At 35.8% G+C, this 20,700-nt stretch overlaps 1 protein-coding gene across 7 annotated transcripts in view; it reads left to right on the top strand.

Annotated features, from left to right (window-relative positions):
* Positions 1-20,700, top strand: part of NCOA2 (nuclear receptor coactivator 2) — a 328,725-nt gene that overhangs the window by 188,493 nt on the left and 119,532 nt on the right. For all 7 annotated transcript variants that reach the window (XM_036740652.1, XM_036740623.1, XM_036740614.1 and 4 more), the window contains 2 exons: positions 9,216-9,320; positions 10,995-11,167. In XM_036740652.1, the coding sequence (XP_036596547.1) occupies positions 9,235-9,320; positions 10,995-11,167 (259 nt within the window). In that variant the 5' untranslated portion in view covers positions 9,216-9,234. The remainder of the gene's footprint in view (positions 1-9,215; positions 9,321-10,994; positions 11,168-20,700) is intronic.

Below are 20,700 nucleotides of genomic sequence, written 5' to 3'. Positions count from 1 at the left end.
CACATTTTGTGGGTTTTAACTTTGTAAAATCTAAATTTATACCTTATTGCTAATGTGTTTATGTCTCTTTTTATAATTATAAAATTTAAAATAATTTTGTACTGCATTAAATCCCCTAAGCTGATTTTTATGTATGATGTATGATATTGATTGTTATATATATTGTGTGATAAAAAAGATACTTAAGCAGCTACATTTTGACTTGTCTGTTTCTCCCTACTTATTCTCATTTAGAAAGAAAATTAGAAAAAAAAAATTATCCCCCCCCCTACTCCCCACATACACACATTTTCTTCCACCTAAGCCTTCTGCTGATTACTTATTCATACATCAGTCATTTGCATAGCCAAAGCCAAAGTGATCCCGTTCAGGGGGCTCTGAAGTTGAGTGTAAAATATGTTCAATTGAAAAAAGCATTTGAACTTTTTCCCCCTAGAAAATAGGTAGGAAATTAAGTTTTACAAATATTTAATAAACAAATCAATACTGGTGCCCCTCACTTTACCCATGTCAGATGGTTATATGTCATGGACCATATACAATGTATCCTGATGAATGGATGAGTTGTACACCTTGTAGGCACTGACCATAATACCTTGATTCCGTATATTCTGACATGTGCCCAGTTAAGTAGATTTATATATTCTGAAAATAACTAACCCTCAAAAGATGAAAAAGTATCTTGCAAAGAAACCATTGATTGAATAAAATACTAATATTTTCTTGCAAGCACAAGCAAAGATTATGACCATCATAAACTTCTTAGTTCTAGTAGGAACTCGTCAGTAGCCCTATTAGGAGATGAAAACATGACAAGAAATATACCAAAAAAAAATGAAAGAGTGTTTTAAATAAGCCTTTATAGCCAGTCAGCCAATCAATTAACAAACATTTATTAAGCACCCATTTTGTGCCATGCATGTACTCAGCACTGGTGATACAAAAAGGCAAAGACATGTCCTCAAGGAACTGAGAATGTATTGGATTATTATAATGGATAGTTATTGTTATTAATGATGAACTCCGTCTTAAGTATATATTGTGCCTTGAAATAATAGCTAATAATAGTATGAAGCCCTCAAAATTATCAAAACCTTAAAAAACTAAGCCTTTGTTGATTTTTAAAAAAGCAATGGATGTCACCTGTTAACTCATCTTCACGCTTAGAGAATTTTCTAATATTTAAAAATCTTATTAATGTTTCGGTGGTTTCTTAACCCATTTGCTTAAAATGCCTTCAAATTAGTTAAAAGCCTTCCATTTAGTTCCCAAGTAGATTAAAATGTACCGGCTGAATTTCAGCTTAAACCTATGCAATTGGTGGACAATATTGAAAAAATGGGTGTCATTTTAGCATGTACAGCCAGTGATTCATTTATTCTGTTTCTGTTCATTTATCTCTATATAATGACCACCTATTGTGGTCATTAAAATCAAATATCAAAACAAATGAAGCAGACCTACAGAACCATAGCTTTGGGTTTTTTAATAAGTGTTAAATTGAGATTTTTTAAAAAGCAATGGAGCATTTAGTTACCTTATTCTCCCTAAAATATTGTTATTGATAATTTATTGAGCAAAAGTTTTCATGCCATTAATAAATGAAGTAAAATTATTTTTGGAATACTGTTTATTTCTTAATCTTTTTAAAAAATACTTTTTTGATACATGCTTTCTAATGATCAGGGTATGTTAGTACTAGCTGATTAGATGATAAATGAATTAGTAGTACTACTTGATATATTAAAATATTGAGATAGGCTCAGTTTTTTGCTGTTGAGCTGTTTGATCAGAAAAGTTTGAAAATCACTGATCTAATAGTACTACAGTTCTTTTAAGGGCCTTAGTGAAGTCTTTCAGGGAAAACTTTGCATAAAAGTCAGACGTCTGAATACACAATCTTTACCCCTTTCCCGGGTCGAGGTGGGAGAAAGTAAGAATGAGAATGAACTAGTACTTATTCCTCTAGCATTAACATAACAGCCTCTTTCTCCCCCACCCCCCACCCCATCTCCCATCCCCCATCTTTACTTGGCTGTTAATGGCCTGCTTAACTAAGAGTGATCTATATATAGTAACTGCCGCTGCTTAGGGTTGAGTATTGAGGGCTAGGAGCAAGGTTAGCTCTTTTAGTCATGTGTTTGAAGACTTAGTGCATCTCTTAACTGTTTGGGAAGCATCTCAGTGTGTTTGGGACACACTACTATACAGTTGCCTGACAGTCAGCTTTAAATGCCACTTAACTGAAAACATCAATTTTGCAAATAACTTCATACCACTGCTTCCCTTAAAAATGTATGTATTATGTCTCTGATTATTTAAAGTATACTAGAAGAAAAGGCATTTATAAAAGTTCTGTCAACATGAAATGATTGTGGGGATGTGTGTAATAAACAGAAAGAAAAAATAGCAATAAAATATGCTTGTGGACCTGGAGTTGTAGATTTCCAGGAAATGTGTGTTTTAGGTACCATTATATTATGATGAAAAAAATAGCTTGGCATTTATCAGTCTTGAGTAGGTGTAAATTAAATACAAACAATCTGTTCAGTTAGATTGCTATACTTAGATCTAAAGATGCTGCCTCCTTTCTTATGCCATTTATCCCCATTTATTCCTTTTGAGGAAATATGTCAGTGATACCAGTCACAGAAAGATGTAATTATCATGATGGTACATTTTTAAAAGGTAACAATGACAGAAACCCAATCTCTTTTCTTAGATTATGGAAAAAGTGTCTGACTCCATCATTTTGATAAGATAGTACTTGAGAAGTTTTCTGTAGGGATGGTTCCTTATCTTAAATTTGGATCCACTGAAGTGTGAAAGAGGGCATTATAACATATTCTAAAGGCACTGACTCCATGCTGGATCCTGGAACTGAGCAGCTTGGATCAGGATAGTGCCATAGCTACATAGTAGACTTATAGTAAATTTGTTGAATTGAAGTAAAGCAGTCATTTCCCATTTTTCTTAAGTCTTAGATTGGTCTCCGAAATTGGGCTGCCATAGTATATACAACATGACTTTTGGGGAAATGGCTTACTCCAAACTGTCTGATTTTTTTCATGCCTTTTCCTTTTTCTCGAATGCCCCCTCACCCTCCCCCATATTCAAGACTTTGTATAAGTCAGTCATCTATTTCTGCTAAGTAACTCATGTGTGCCAGGCCATGTATGGGAGTGGGGTGGGGGTAGGGGATCACAAATGAAAAAACCTGACTTCATTTCACTTTACTGAGAGAAACAATGAGTTATGCATATAAGAATGTATAAAATGTATAATGTAAAGAAACATAATACAAAAAAAAAATAAAAGGCACTTGGCATGAAAGGCAATAGCAGCTATTGGATTGGGAAGGACTTTGTATAGGAGGTGGCCCTAGAGTGGGGTGGAGAACCTATGGTGTCCAGGCCAAAGGTTCCCCACCCCTGTCCTAGAGCTAAGATTGGGAAGGGGTGGAGAGATCTAAGAAACAGAGGTAATGAGAGGTAATACATTTCCAGGGATGGGGGATAACCTACACAGAGGGACTGAGAGGGGAAATGGAGTGTCTTGTGTGAGGAGTAGCCAGAGGACAGTTTTGTCTGGAGCCTGGAGTGGATAAAAGGAAGTCACATGTAAGTCCAGAAAGATAACTTAGAACCAAATTGTGAAGGACTTTATATTTTATCCTAGAGTTCATAGATTGTAGTAACTTCTTAACCACAAGGAGTTTATATTTGGTTCTAGAGTTCATAAGAAGCCAGAAGCAGGATTGGAAATGACCACCACACATATACCCCTCCTAATTCTTTTGGACACCAATACTGCCCCTCCTAACCACTACCCTTCATTCTGCCTGATCATACCATTTGGCAATTATCTTTTCCACTTCTTAACTCAGTGTTTTGGTTAATAAATAACAGCTGACAATTCTTAGATTAACAAAGAACTTTACCCTTTAACTCATTTATCCCTGTGAAGCATTCAGAATAGGTATTATTATACCCTTTTATAGACAAGGAAACTTAGTCATAGAAAAATTAATGGGCTTATTCATGGTTATACATGTAATGAAAGGCAGAGTGAGGATTTGAAGCCAGCTTTTCTGACTCCCATATGTGTTATATTCAGAGGTGGGGAATCTGTGGCCTATGAAGTTTGGATTCAGTCAAAGGGCTGCACTTGAGGACCTAGAAGGCCACAGGGTCCCCATCTCTGCACTAGACTATGATGACATAGTAACAGATTAGCAAATCCAATGCAGTCCTCAAGTAACATTTACACAAAAGCTGTATCAGCATTAGCTCTTACTGATATCATTAACTTAAACACTTTGACAGCTCTACCTATGTCGCTTGTGTCTCATCTCTACTAAATTTTCAGCACCTTCATTTCCAAAAGCCTAAGGAAACCAGATCTATTTGTTTTCTGCTGTCCTTGTCTTTTCATATATTGGTTATCTCTTTATGTTCCATGAATGGTGAGTTATCATCCCTCTGAAGGTGATATCCAGATTTTTACACCATGGTCTTTCTCCTCCACATTGTGCATCATTAACTACCTTTTAAACTAGATATCCTGGAGCCATTTTAAAGTTAGCATGTCCAGCACACAAACTTTCCAGCTACTGTCAAGGATGTGTCCCGTCGTCCGTTCCCTCCTCCCCCACCCCACCTCCAGTCACCCTGATTCCCAGCCTTGTTGTCATAACTCTCAGTCACACCGTCTTTCTCATCAGTTGCCCAGATCTTAACACTTCAACCTTCACAACATCTCTAGCATATATTTCTTCTCAACACACACAGCCATCACCCTAATTCAGGTCCTACATCTTTCCCAGACTATTGTAGTAGCTTCTTAATTGATCCTCCCACAGCTGCTATAATGATTTTCCTACAGTGCAAGTCATCCTCTTCACAGCCAGTAAGCTCTACTAACTTCCTGTTGCTTCTAGAATCTAATATAAAATTCCTCTTTTTTGGCATTTAAAATCCATTAGGCTTTTCCTTGCTTTCCAATTTTTTCCATGTATTATTCCTGTTATGCTTTCTAAAATCTAGTTATACTGACCCAATTGCTAACATGTTCCATCCTTTGTACTTACTACCCCATGTCTGGAATATTCTTTCTCTTCTCCTCTGGCACCTGGAATCCATGGTTGTCTTCAAAACTCAGATCAAATGCCTTCTACAGGAAACTTTTCCTGGTACCCTGAACTGCTAGTGTCCTCCCTCTGTGTGTCTTGTAAACATACAAATTAATGTCCATGTCCCAGCACCTGTGAAAATGTAAATTCCTTGAGGGCTAGGTGTATTTTTGTTTTTTCTTTGTATCTCCACCTTTTTAAATAGCATCTGACATATTATACACCCCTTTAAACATGTGTCTTTGCTTGATTGATTTCTGGTCTCTAACAAGCCTTCCTCTATTGCTGTCAGATAAGAACTTGGACTTGGTGACAGTGTTACCCCATACTTCCAACACATCACTACCCTATCACGACTGTGTCATTCCGTTTGGCCTCTTGAACTGAACATACAATTGTTTCCACTCTCCTTAAATGATAACGTTTATTGATTTACTTGTACATGGCCCTTTTTAAAAAATCTGGATTTTGGTGGCAGCTGAGGCAACAGAAGTATTTGTACATTTAGAACCATGCCAAATGAAGCAGTATGCCTTTTTGTTCATTAAGGCAAATGACAACTGATGGCTTCTTAAGGATATTTTGAGGCTTGTATTTGTATTATGGAGTTATGTCATCTGTTAATTTATTAAAAGGTATAAAATTTATAAACATTTATAACAAAGTTTATGAAAAAAGAGCTTATATATTACTTATTTTTAGTTAGTAGCCAGCATTTTATATAGCATTTTAAGTTTTGCAAAGTGGTTTACAAATATCTCATTTTATCCTCACAACAACCTGGTAAGTTATATAGTTAGGTGCTGTTATTATCCCCATTTTAAAGATAAGGAAACCAAGAAAGAAAGAGGTCACCAGGTCACACAACTAAGTGTCTGAGGCAAGATTTGAACTTAGTTTTCCTTGACTCCAGACTCTGTACTCCATCCACTGAACTTCACACCTGCCATCTTTCTAGGTACTTTGTAGGTGCCAAATTTTTGCAGGCTACAATGATGTATTATGTAGTTTTTATTATTCATTATACAATCTGTATCACTTATGTGCAATCTCTGTAAAGATAACTTTTCTGTAATTTATAGTGTTAGTGACCTGATCATGGATAATTACCATAAACCCCATCTCTTCTATTAATGTATGTCTGTATGTGTGTATGTGTGTGTGTGTGTGTGTGTGTGTGTGTGAGAGAGAGAGAGAGAGAGAGAGAGAGAGAGAGAGAGAGAGAGAGAGAGAGAGACTGACTTCATTGCCCATTTGATGTCATATTATTGGTTGAGTTCATATGGATGTCACCTATGGAGTTCCTTCTACTCTTGGATTTTAGTCACTTAATTGGCTCTCAAGAGAAATAAACCATTTTTTGGTACATTAGACAAATCAGTGGCGCATACCTGTTGTCAGTTTTTATAATTGCTTTGTGCACTGAAGTTTCTTATAAAAGTATTTCTATAAATTTTTAAATCATTTATCTTGTATTCCAAGAATATGTTATTAATCTTCTTTCTCTCCTTTAGCAAAGAAAATCTTGCTACAAGAGTTTTATTTTTCTTTTTTACCTTGGTTGGGTTGTGAGGGAGAGAAAACATATTTATGTTCATTGAAAAAATAAAATAAAATTTTAAAACATTTTAAAATTTTACATTTAAAAGACTTATTGTGTGGTTATTGTTTGCACTAAGATGTCTATTTTCCTGTTGTGATTTCAGAAAACCAGTGAGTCTCTTAAAATATTTGCCTTCAGATTTTACTTTGTTAATGTTATGTTACCAAGGTATTTGCGATTTGTAAGTTCTGCCTTCACCTACTGATTAAATCTAATACACAGATTCAAGTTGAAAACATTTAGTCCCTATTCTTCCTTGGCACACATTGAGAATTTACAATTCAAGTTCAAATAACATTTTGATATTGTTGAAGAAATTTTCCAAGAGATGAAGTAGCTATTTAATGTACTTTTCATTGGAACCATATAACCTGATCATCTGTGTATATCTAGTGATTAATATGACATTTGGTTATACCTTCCACTTTGACTTGAAAGTCATATTAAATTCTTTGCAAGAGTGATCATTGATAATGGATTTTGTTTTATATAGAACTTTAGTGAGCTTAAGCTGTCTCCTTGGAAAATGCTTAATTTTTCGTAACTTTTTCCTAATCTTGTTGTGTTTGTGCAGTGTTTTAATTTTATCATGGTTTTACTTATGGACATCAAATTGTCTAATGTCCTCACTGTGCTTTTATCTGTTTTATATATTTGTAGTATCTTGCTGAATTATAAGTATAGAATTGATACAAAAGCATTTCCATAATCAATAATGGCAGTGTAAATGTTAGTGTTCTTAGGTATTTCATTCGATAATTACTGAGTTGATGAGATATATGTTATACCCCGATACTTTTTGGCATGCACTTTTTGTACCCTTGCCAATTTATTGTATGTGTATGGGGGATTGTTTTGGGGAGGAACAATGCAACTTATGGATACTTTGTATCAAGTATATAACTATATTTAGGCTGGTTACTATCATTCTCATGTTTTGTTAAAAAAATGTAATTAGATTTGGCTTTAGATAAATTGTTGTGACAAAATAAGCTAATATTTGTATAGTGTTTTACAGTTTTCAAAGCACTTTCACATTTTATTTTCTAATTTGTTTCAACAGTCTGTGAGATTGTCAGGATAAATTATCAACATTTCATAGATATGGATAATATGACTTATTGAAGTTTAAATGACTCAGCTCATATCATTCAGGTAGTCAGTGTCAGAGCCAGAATTAATACCCAAGCCTCATGGTTTCTACTCTTATGTACTGTGCTGGTTTTTTTTTTTAAATTTTAAGTTTCTATTAGTCTGAAATGGTATTCTCTTTTTCTCTTCTGTTTTTTGAAAGTGGGTGTTGAGTAGATCTTTAGACTTTTGTTGTTCAGTTGTTTTTCAATTGTATCCAACACTTTGTGACCCCGTTTAGTGTTTTCTTGGCAGATATTGGAGTGATGTGCCATTTCCTTCTCCCGCTCGGTTTTGTAGATGAGGAAACTGAGGCAGAATGGATTAAGTGACTTGCCTTGGGTTATACAGCTAGTAAGTGTCAGAGGCCAAATTTGAACTTGGGAAGATGAGTCTTCCTGACTCCCAGCCTGATACTCTATCCACTGTACCATGTAGCAGCCCAGATGTTTAGGTACTAATAATTAAAATGATTGTCATCACACTGGTTCTACCTGTTGTCTTGTATCTTCTCGCTTTTCTGATTTGAAATTACCTCATATCAGGACACAGTTCACTTTCCCAAGGAAAAAGAAAGAAACCCATCTCTCAAGTTTGGGGTTGTTAGATTGATTGAGCCTTGGTGAAAAGTCCTAAAGCCAACTCAGAGAAGAAATAAAATGAGCACAGAAAGTTGGATTCATGGTATGTGGCAGTGTGTGACATTGGAAACTGCCTTTGAATGCAGGAGATGGAGGGAATGTGGCAAGCTGCCAGAGAGAGTACTACAGAGTGAGGGTTAGGAGAGGCCAGAGACAAATCCTAACTACTAAGGTAGGAGAAAACTTCTTTTACAGATTTTTTTAGGGGAGGCAACAAAGGAAAAGGGTTCAATATCTGTCTGACTAAAAGCTTTTGGAACAATTAAACTTAGTTGTTCAGCACTCCTAAATATACTCCTCTGTCATGGGGAACTCCTGCAGAGGTCAGCCTTCATATTGGCTGAACCAGAACAGAGACTGGGAGGAGCCTGTTTACAACATCCTATGAGTTTCCACAGTGTCAAAATTACTCCTGAAACTAGGACAATTGTGGTGACACTGTTAACCAGGAGGATGTAGTTCCATGTGTTGCTGGAATGTAGCTTGCTTTGAGAGGTTTTGCACCAACAAAAGCAATTTTTTTTGTTTATTTCTTTACAGTTTCACTACCCATTACTTTATTCTTTTGATAGAAGCCCAAAATGTCAGTTGGAGGTGCATGAGCTTATTAGTCAACTTAGTGATTTATAATTGATCTCTGATATACAAATCAAGAACATAATATTGTTCTGATACATTATCATTACCTGCTGTTCTTCTTTCATTATAGTTGCTGATATGTGTTCAAGATGAGTGGGATGGGAGAAAATACCTCTGACCCATCTAGGGCAGAGACAAGAAAGCGCAAGGAATGTCCTGATCAGCTTGGACCCAGGTTTGATTCATTCCAAGAAAAAAAAAGTATATTATTGGGAAGTCACTTAACCTTGATGATTTTGCAAGTCCCTCCCACCCTTAAAATGTGATTCTAGGACTACAGTGAAAATTTCACTTCAGATATAAATAAAATATTTAATTTTGTTTATTCTTTAAGCAAAATATGCATAAATTTTTTATTCTGGATAGCAAAAAGTTGCAGAATTTGGGGGAGGAGGGGGTTTGTAAAATTAGGAGAGCTGAGTTTATTTCTTCTGAATTTTCCTGTCCGGTAACCCCTAAAACTATCAGAACTGGTAGTCCATTTGGAGTAACAAAATGTCCAGAAGTTTATATCACACAATAAAAGGAAGAATACCATTAACTTTAATGTTGCGATTGGAATATACATGCGCACAATTCAGTTTTGAGAGAAAAAAGTTAGAAAGCATATGGTTCATTTACTTGGAGTAGAATAAAAAGAAAAAATAAAAAACAAGGAACTTTTCAATGAGTATTACTAATATTATAAAATTAGTCCCAAATTATGGGAAGTTAAAGGACAGAGGAAACAAAGTGAAAATTACTGAGGTATTTACAGAAAGAGGTTGAGAACAGAGAATGTGATAAACTTCTACTAGCCCAAGTCTTTGCTTCATGGAAAATGTGCCATACCTTTAGGTAAGGTTTGATTAATTCATTTATTCCCTTTTAGCCCCAGCCTTCAATTCTAATCTGATGCCTTCTTACTCTGTACTTGTCCAGAATTTTCCTAATTGTTTAACCTTGCCCAATACTGAGAAGGCCTGGAAAGAAAAGCCGCATGTGATAGTGCAAAGAAAACTAGAAGTCTGAAATTCCCAGCTTTGGTCTTACCTTTCTCAAACATAGTTTGGGTGTGTTAATTTTGGAGGTCTCATTTTTTTGTCACCTGAAAAATTAGATGTTTGGTCTCAATATCTCAGGTTTTTACCAGCTTTAATATGACACCATAAAAATAAACTTGACATAGTGGTAGACGCTTGATTATTTCAGTGTTTTAGATGATCAGATTTAGAAGGTCCATATATACATAAAGACATTTTTATTATAATCTCAAAAAGAATAAACATTTTAAGTGTTTTGATTTCCTTGCCATATAGGGATTGATAACTCCATTGTGCTCTAGAAAGAAATAGTATTATTTAATAAAGCAGTTACCAAGAGAAAATTTTGAGTTTTCTCAATAGACATGAGGCATTTCAACTATTTTATATTAAGTCCTAAAAACCTAAAAGATTGAACAGGTTTTGTTTGTTTACATTTTACTTGTCATTTGGCTTGGACAATTAATAGCCATTTAGGTTCACTTTCATCTTTATTTTTAGCTATGCTCACTGTCCTGTGGTTTTCATCCTCTTGTCCCAAAAGTCTGATTATTTAGCACTCCAAGGCAGTGTGTAAAAATTTTCATTCTTTTGACATTAAGATATTTTCCTTCTATTATATTAGCTTAGCAATTTCCCCCTTTTCTCCTACCACCCCCCCGATAAATTTTTCTATAGAAGTTCAGATTTTAATTGTGTGTGTGTGTGTGTGTGTGTGTGTGTGTGTGTGTGTGTTGAATGCCCAAGCACTATAGTATCTTTAACTTCTGTTGTATAAAAAGTGTCCATTGTGGTATATTGGAAGTCATTGTTCATTTCCATTTTAGCCCTAAAAGGAGCACAGAAAAACGCAACCGTGAGCAGGAAAATAAGTACATCGAAGAGCTTGCCGAGCTGATTTTTGCAAACTTCAATGATATTGACAATTTTAACTTTAAACCTGACAAATGTGCAATCTTAAAAGAAACTGTGAAGCAAATTCGTCAGATTAAAGAACAAGGTAAGAGTCTTAGTTGATTATTTTGGAGAGTTTTATTTCTGCTTGGTCTGAGTCTGGATAACACTTTGGATTCCCTTCTGTCCATTTTTTATGTTTAAATTATTGATGAAATAATGTTGACATGGCATAGGATAAAATGTAAGTATCATTTGCAGGAGTTTATGGATACACTATACAGAATTCATCCATTATCATAGGTTCAGATGCAGGTGGCTTCCATAATTTGTTGGGGAGAAGCCAGTTTGATGGAAACTAGAATAGTAGAACATACAGTAGCTCCTGTTTCAGCTATTCAGCACATTTGATTTAAGTCTTTGAGCCTCAACTGTCTATGTCACTTAGGTTAGAACTTCATATCGTGGATGACAGTAGATTTGAAAGACCCTCATCTGTAGCCAGAATTCTTTAGTGAAGTTTAGACGCAGTATATGACAGCTTTCTTCCTGTCTTTTTTTTTTTTGTTCTGAGACCAGTTTTTCTGTCTCTTTTCCTTTGATATTTTTGCCTATGGAAAAAAAAGTAGTAGTATTTTTTTAAAATACTTTTGACTTTGTAGTGCCAAAATGACTTGGGCAGGCATGAACAGTGTCTCAGTGCTTGGGGCTAATACATGCTCATGAAGTATGTGTGTACTGTTTTACTTCAGGGCTAAAAAGATTATTATCTACTTGTAATCTGTTTTTGAAGGCATCCTCTTAGATTCCATGCTCTTTCATCTAAAACCTTTCATATAATATTCCAGGAGTCAATCCTTTAGAAAGATAATATTCCCTTTTGCGTGTTAGTTATATTAGTCTGAAACCCTTACTTGACCCGTCAACCCCCAAATTTCTATCTCCCTGCCAACATCATCATCACAGCATTTCCCACTTGTAGGCGTGTGCTTTTCTTCTGGATTCTGCTTAAAGCAAGTGACCAAGTGTAGGAAAATAGAAATCTAAAGCTAGCATGAAACCAGGAGGATATGTAGTCCCCAGTCCCCTCGTTTTCTGAAGCTGGGGTCCACAAGCAGTTAAGTGATGTACCCAAAAGCCATATATAGGGGCAGAGCTTGAACTAGATATCAGCACCCTGACTCTTTGCTTTATCACTGGGAATATGTGAATATGTCACTTAATTATGTACCAAAGATGCAGATTCTAGTATCAGCCTGCCCTCAAATTAATAACTTTTTGTTTTCTGGTTTCCTTATCAAAAGTATGTAGTAGTTTTAAACTTAAATGAAGTGCTGCTTTTGCTTCTTCCTATGGGCTCCCTCTCTCCCCACAGATTTTAAAATGTCTGTGTCAGACTCTAAACTTATACATTCCCTGAATGTCTTTGCAAAAGCTTAAGTGTTCTTCCTCAGTTTCTCTTCATGGAATTGTTAGAGAGCGGGGCTTGGCTCACAAGGCTGATGTGAGATTTAATCAGTTTAAGTTTATAATGCTTTGAAGATGAAAAGGACTAGGAAACTATGTTTTGGTTATAATAACTATGATTCATTCAAGTGAAGAAACCATTAAGTTTGCTTAGATTTCTTAAAGTCTGAAAGAGATTATTTTCTACATACCAAATAGGGAATCTTACATTTTAAAACAGCCGTAAGTATTTTCCATTGCTTTGTACCTACAAGAAAGTTTTGCAGAACACTGTTGATTCTGCTTCAAAACAAAAGACATGTTAAGATCTGTCGTGCTGGGATTTTGCCATAACTTCACTGTGTTTTCAGGCAAAAAAAGTTGCACGCTGCAACCACCCAAGAAGCTGTAATAATAAATAACCTGTCACTTCTTATTGTTCTAATAATATACCTACTGATTTTAAAAGTAAATTGTACTTGAACATAGAAATAAACCTGAAAAAGTTAAAAGACACAAATTAAATTCATTTTCAAACCATCTTAGACCTTTATCCGTTGTTTTATAGAATGCTTCTTGAACAGTTAGAAAGGTAGCCCATTAAGCGGACCTGAAGGTCTTCAGCCAGTGGAGTCTCAACACAGTTGGCAAGTGAAAAGAGCATTTTGGTATCTTCCAAGAAGGAAATTATCTTGAACAAATAAAGGTCAAATTTTAATCATTCCTGAGTACTAGTGACAACATTAGTATAGTGAGCAGCACCTCAACAGGAATGCCCATTTGATTTTACCTCCTTATACAAAAATAATTCACATATTCATAGCACCTTAAAATTTTCTTATTTTCCATGTAGTAACACTGGAGTAGGTAGTGTCATTATTATCCTCATTTTTTACATATGAGGAAGCTTAGGAATAACTGTGTTAGGAATTTTCCGGGGGTCACATAGTAAGAACTGGAACTCAAAACTCAGTTCCTCTGACACCCGGACCATCCCTTTTTCTAGTATACCCCACTATAAAATTGACAGCTAAAAAAATTACATAAAGGAGGGCCACAAATCAGTTTAGAAACTAGGAAATGCATAAAGTATCACATAGTATTGTATAATATCAACATTTATCTTTTAATACCATAATGATTCAAATTTTCTCTGATATGAAGGGGCTTTCCAGATCGTGGGGGTGCCATGCCCCTAATCCCATGATGTAGAAGGGATAACTGGATAGGGGGAAAAGTGATTTCAGATAGAAAACTGTTCAGAGACTATATTCAGCAAATTGTCATTAGTTAGAATCTCAAATGCAGAATCTCCATGAAATTTTAATACCATATGGTGAGGGGCAGAAGGAAAAGTTTATAATAACTTCTAATAAAAATTAAAATTCAAATGGGAAGGAATTAAAATTCTTTTAGGAAAAGGTAAAGAAAGTGATAGATTTCTATCACTCCTGTATCACTGCCTTATCATTAAGTAATGCTGCTTTTGTTTCACAGAAGTTGGAATACCTTTTGTTGATTTTCAAAATTATTAAAAACTCTTTACTACTTCATTTACCACCACTGTTTCTATTGTTTATTTGAAGAGCAAAATGTAAGCATTAGCTTAAAGAGAATTAGTTAAACACTTGAAATGCTACAGAGAAAAATGTGGTTTGCCTAGCAAGTAGCCATAAAGCTAATAGTAAGTATGTTTTAGAGAGTTATTCTCTTTTGTGGCAGGCTAGAGAAGTAGAGTCCCTGGTTTCTTTACATGACCTAAATGGATTATTTTCTTTTTATGTTTTTGATTTTTAGTAAATTTTGATCTGTGGTAGTGTGCCAGAATTCTGATTTGATTCATATGATGTGGGATCTCTTTGTCCTTTTAAAAAGTTGGATCAAAACCATTATTAGATAAATATTTATTTTGTTATTATTTTTCATACTATGAGATGGTTTCCAAAAAATCAAAATCATTTCAACAGGTACCATTTGTGAATGTCACAAATGGTAATTGACTATGCTAATGCTTAGGCCATGTATATGAGTTCCATTTTAATCTCTGTAAACCCAATGCATTGCACAGTTAATAAATACCTATTATTTGCTTGAGAGAGTGTGTGTGTGTGTGTGTGTGTGTGTGTGTGTGTGTGTGTGTGTGTGAACTGATTCTTTATCAGTAACACAAGTCATGAACGTGAAGTACCAGGGCTGAAATAAAATTTCCTCCATGGAAATTTATGTTTGTGGGGACAACTTTCATTATGTTTGCTATAATCATGCTGGTGTTTTCTTTGTCTTGTTTTTATGTAAAGTAGCAATAGGTAATTTGGTAGGAATCACTAGAATCGAAATAGTTAACCTCTAACTGGGTAGAACCCAAGAAGAGTCAAATGAATTTTTTAAGAGTACTTTGCAAAACTTTTTACTTCACTTTTTTTTAAAGTGTTTGGTGCTCTTTGAAATATAATTATATTAAAGGATTGTTTTTCCTTAACAGGTCATTCTGACAGCAAACCCCTTACTCTGGTTTCCTCCAGGCAATAATAGTTTCAGCCCTCTTCTCTACAGGCTTCCCACTACTATTTTGGCATTCTCATGGAATGTGGAATGGATTCGTTCCATGAAGTAGCAAAATGTCAAGCTGGCTGTTAATGGAGAATAGTTTCCATTATCTTGAAGCTCAGTACTTATATATTATTAATATCGAATTTTTAAATACTAATTTTTAGACATATAGTTTTGTACTTAACTATTTTTACACAATTGTGCTAAAAGTCAGGTAGCTGGAATGGTAGTTTAAAATTTTTCCATGCCATAACTATTAGGGAATAATTGCTTTTTTAACTTATGTGGAAAAAATATTCATAAATGATAAACTAGAGGTCACCAGTTTTCCTATAAGGATTATTACATCTAAAATCCCAAACTAATATTTTTTTCTGTTTTTATAGAGGTAATTATAAATAAAATCTTTTAGAAGGACCTAAAATTTAAAGTTGAATGGTCATTTTAAATAGTATAACTGTCTTAAGTAAAACACTTCAGAAAATGTAGTACTCTAGAAAAACTCATCTTTATTGGATAAACAATCATTGTTAATAAAATAAGTACTTCATTTTTAGGATCATAAGATTATATGTTTACAATTAAAGTCACCTAGTTCAGGCCTCATTTTGCTGATTAAAATAAAAAACTGATGCTTCAAGAAGTTTTATGACTTGCCCAATATCACATAGATTCAAGTATTTATCATTTACCTATTGTGTACCAATTGGTAGACAGACAAAAATGTAGTAGTCTCAGCTCCAAAGGGAATTTCAGATGTAGCAATCCTTATTCAAAGGCAGAGATGGAAGATGAACTATTATATAATCAAAGAATTTCAGGGAGTCCATTTTTTCTGTATTGCAAAGTATGTAAAAAAGCAATAATGTATGTTAAGCCTGGACTAGTAACCTGGAGCCAGATTTTAAAGGGCTACAGAATATGTAATTTATATTTTATTGTCGAGTCAATAAAAGAGGCATTGGAGGTTTTTGAGCCAGAGCATATGATGATCAGACCTATACTCTAGTATTATCAATTTGGCATCTATGTGGAGAATTTATTGTCCCCAAGAAGCCCATAAAAGACCCATCTTTAATAAAGTCTCTCATCATCTCTTGCAACAGCTTCCTATTTAGTCCACTTGCCTCAAATTTCTCACCACTGCACTCCATCCTAAATATTGCTGCCAAAATAATTTTCTATAAGAGTAGTTCTGACCATGTCTCTACTATTCAACTAACTCTGGTGGCTTCCTCTTGCCTTTAGGATAAAATATATATTTCTCTGTTTAGCTTGTAAAGTTCTTGATAATCAAGATTCAGTCTAGTTTTCCAGCCTCATTGGACGTTATTCTCACTCTGATACTGTGATGGCAAGCAGGGTGGGACTTTTTGCCTTTGTTTTTTTTCTTTAGGAGTGCTTCTCAGCACTGAGGTAATCAAGTGCCTTTGATGAATCTTGCCTTTGTTCCAATCAGGAGTCTTTGATTGAATCAAGAGTCTTTGATGGCCTGCTTAAGAAACAAGAAAGCCCCAGACCCCATACCCTTTTGCTAAGTAGTTGCTAAGCCCCAGGGCCCTGAGAAGTATATATATTCTCTGAGGTTGGAGTTTTGTTTTGGGGGTTTCATTCATTGGGGGAGTGGTCACATAGTTTGGCCAGATGAGACTTTGGGTAGCCATTAAAAGCCGCCCCCCCCCCCCCAGCTTTGTAAACCCGATGTTGGTGCTTCTCTCTCTGGCAACTGTATTGTGATTTGGTCAGACAGATAGAAGCCTTTCTGTTGGTTTGTGTTATTTTGCTCTGTTTATAATTCTTGTTTGTAATTTCTGTTTGTGTTTCCTCTGAAAGTTCAGGGTGCTGACTTTTTCCCTGAACTAAGTGAATGATATATGTATGTTTAATTAAACTAAGATTGTTAACCCCTTAAAATTGATTTCCTTAGAAAAGCAGATCAAAGAATCTGTGCTAGCAGCCCTCTTGTGTGCTCATGCTGTTGGTGTTAAACAGCCACAGTAGCTACAAGCAGCATTATTGTTACAGATACTGTAATCAATCCCAACTGGTCTTTTCTCTGTTCTTCACATGATATACTCCATGTCCCATCTCTGTGCCTTTGTACTGAACGCCCACTCCTGACCTCTTACCTCCTTCCCAGTTCCACCCCCTTCATCCCAGCCATGCATTTCCTGTGTCTCATAAGAGTCCTTCACTTCCTGTAAGATGCAAGTCATGCACCATCTTTTACATGATTCATTTCCTTATTTCTGTTCTCCTATTGCTAGTACCTACTTAACCTTCCAATCTACTTTATATTTATTATTTAATTTTATGTATGCTTTATATATTTTTCTCTGAACTTGTGTCTCCAGTGAGAGATAAGTTCCCAACTCCTTGGGAATAAAGATTGTTTCATTCTTTGTAGTTGTATCTCCAGTACCTAGTTCAGTGCCTGGTACACAGTAAGCACTTAATACTTATTGATTGAATAAGTATTTATTAAGCACCTACCATGTGCCAGGGAGTATGATAGATGCTGGCGTTACAAAGGACAAAATGAACCTGTCCTCTCTCTTTATAGAATTCACATCCTAATGGGGAAAGAACATCATGTACACAAACACATAACTTTGAAAAAATTTGATGAGATAGCACTAACAGCAGAGGTCAGAAAAGGCTTTTTTGTGGCAGATAGCACTTAAGCTATGTTTAAAGATTCTATGATTTTCTTGGTGTGGGTACCCCTTCACACCTTTTGTAACCCTTCTCTTACTTAGAAGTATGGCTATTGTACAAGCTATGAGCTTTCACAACTTTATGATCCCATCTTGGCCATTTATTCCCTTTATTATATTCCTGTCTTCTTTTTCCTCCCCTGTGTGACTATATGATATCTAAGTCCAGAATACCTTTGAAATGTTAGTTTGTATTTTTTGCCATGCTCCCATATCTGAGGATTTAAGTTCATATGTGTCCAGAAATTCCTTTTGTTTTATTTTTAAAAAATAAATTTTATTGATATCTTTTGTTTTTAATTATCAACATTTTCTGCTTTACCCCTTCTCCCCCTGCCATCCTTTAAAATAGAAAAAAAAAAGAGCACAGCTAGCCAACGTACCACAGTCCTTAATTCTGAAAAATAAGTAGGGAGTGATGTCTTCTAGCTTTTCTTTAGGGGCAAGCCTGATCATTATAATTTGCTGGATTTCTTTTCTATTCTTTAGTTGTGGTTGTTTTTCTTGAAAAAAAATTTTTGAGAGAGATTGAATAGTTTATTCTCTATATTAGTGGGGAGCAGCAGCTTTTTCTTCTTGCCTATCTGGTTGTCCAATGGTTATACAATTCTATCTCCTTGCGTTTTTTTTTTTTCCAGATCAATTGTTTTTGATAGGATATACATTATACTTGCTTCTGTTTTTTTCAGTCTTTTAAGAATCATTTCTTATCATTTTATGGAGTGTTTTAACAATCCGGCTAGGAGCCATTGTGGGGGCAAAAGACCAACACAAGCCAAACGACAAGAATGCTGCCAAAGCCCAGGTTCTTTTGATCTGCTTTACCAAGGAAAGCAACGTTAAGGGGTTAACAAGCCTACTTTAATCCGGTAAAAAAAATACCGTTCACTTAGTTCAGGGGAAAAAGCCAGCACCCTGAACTAAGGAGCAAAATACAAACAAATTACAAACATCGACAGACAGACCAAATACAATTCATAGTTACCAACATCTGAATTCAGCCCGGGAGTTCATAACAAGGGCTAGCCCAGAGTCACTCGCGCCACCACGGCTGTGCGTAAGAGCTCAAAAAAAAAAAAAAAAAAAAGAAAGCCAACCCCTGGTTTTATATCTTTTTCAGGGTCAAGGGTGAGTCATACATGCGACTCACCCACGTGACCTAAAATCGTCACAAAGAGGCGACTTAAACCCATGTGGTCTAAAAGCCTCTGATGTCCCAAACATGTCACTCAAACCCATGTAAACTAGGCCCTCCCCTGAGGCAAGGAGGTCACCAAGGACTCCCAATCTAATCAAGGAAACAAAGGCTAAACTCTTCAAGGGCACTTGGTTGAACTGAGTGCTAAGAGCCCGTTTTGATTGCCAACACATGGAGTCATTAGATTCCATCCTAATTTTCAGTCTCTTGTTTCAGTAAGGTTTTTTACCTCTTAGATAAATGACTTTCCAATTCTTTCTTCCAGAACAGTCTTTTCCAGATTTCCCCCCAGTGCTTGCACTTCTCTTCCATTTGCTTCCTTCTAGTGTTCTTATTTCAATTACAAAATAAGTTTTAGCTCTTTTTAAAAGAGCTAAGCTTTTGTTTGACCTCTTCTAGGTATTTTATTTGAGCTTGTGCCTGTAACCTGTGCTTTCCCTTACAGTTTTGTATGTAGCTTTTAGATCCAGTTTGGAATTATACAACTGCTGCTGCTTGTTTCTGTACTTCCTCCTCACTCAATTAACAGGGTAATAGGAACTGCAACTGCTCCTTCCCCTTGGATGGCCAGCTCTAGGCAGAAGTCTCCTCCTCATTCCTCACAGAATCTCTTACCTCGTATTTGGTAGTCAGCAACAGATTTTCTGGTTGGCCTGGTTTCTGCTCCCTCCAGAAGATCAGGCCCTTCCATGCTTCACCTGGGGCATCATTTTACCTTGTGGCACGGCCACAGCCCAGCCCTCATGCAGTCCCTGTATTGCAATGCTCTACACTTCAATTCCTGACTAGACTGCCCCTCACACCCACCCCCATCCCCTTTACATCTAAACCCCATAGATCTTTGTCTAGCTATGCTGACCTGGATGGGGTAAAAATAGCTCATTCTGATTTTTTTTCCTCTTGGATTTCCTAATCACAACTTAGTCTAGTACATTTTCTAGAGCTTTGCAGAGTCATTGTGGGGGAAGGCTCAGGTGGTCTGTTGTGTCATTTTTCAGTTGTGTTCAACTCTTTGTGACCCATTTTGAGATTTTCTTGGCAAAGATACTGGAGTGGTTTTCCATTTCCTTCTCTAGATCATTTTAAAGATGAGGAACTGAGGTAAACAGGGTTCAGTGATTTGGTCAGGGTCACATAGAGAATAAGTGTATGAGGCTGGGTTTGAATTCAGGAAGATGAGTCTTCTTGACTCCAGGCCTGGCACCCCTTAGGTGCCCTTAGATTTATGATTTTCATCTCATGTCTGCTTTTCTCTGCCTATCTTCCTTTGAAGGTGCTAGTGTAAAAGGCTAAAAGGCAGAGAAATAAGAGAAGAAAAGACATAGATCACCTACAAAATATGTTATATCTATGTATTATATCAGTATGTCTTCATAATCTAGTTTACCAAGATACCCAAATCTGACAGCTGTGCATAGTGTTATCCAATCTCCTGATGAAGTCTTCTCCTAATATTTCAATAGGAATGTTTATTTTTATATTTTCAGACTTTTCCCATATTACAGCTTTTCATGCCTGGAGTTGTAACATTCTTGTTTTTCACTGTAATTTGGTTGTGAAGGGGCATCATCCAAGCTTGGGGGAAAGGAGTGTGGGGCAAGGTGACAGATCCCTTTCTCTTTTCAGTCACAGGCAAAAATGAGCTTTTGTGCCTGAGCTATTCACAGTAGTACCATCTCCCCTGCTGCCTTCTGCCCCTTTCTTGTCTACAGTGGCATAAACAGAAAT

The sequence above is a fragment of the Trichosurus vulpecula genome, chromosome 1 (genome assembly GCF_011100635.1).
Source record: "Trichosurus vulpecula isolate mTriVul1 chromosome 1, mTriVul1.pri, whole genome shotgun sequence".
Classification (NCBI taxonomy): domain Eukaryota; kingdom Metazoa; phylum Chordata; class Mammalia; order Diprotodontia; family Phalangeridae; genus Trichosurus; species Trichosurus vulpecula.
Note: the sequence above shows the minus strand (reverse complement) of the source record. Positions and strands in the feature narration are given on the sequence as shown.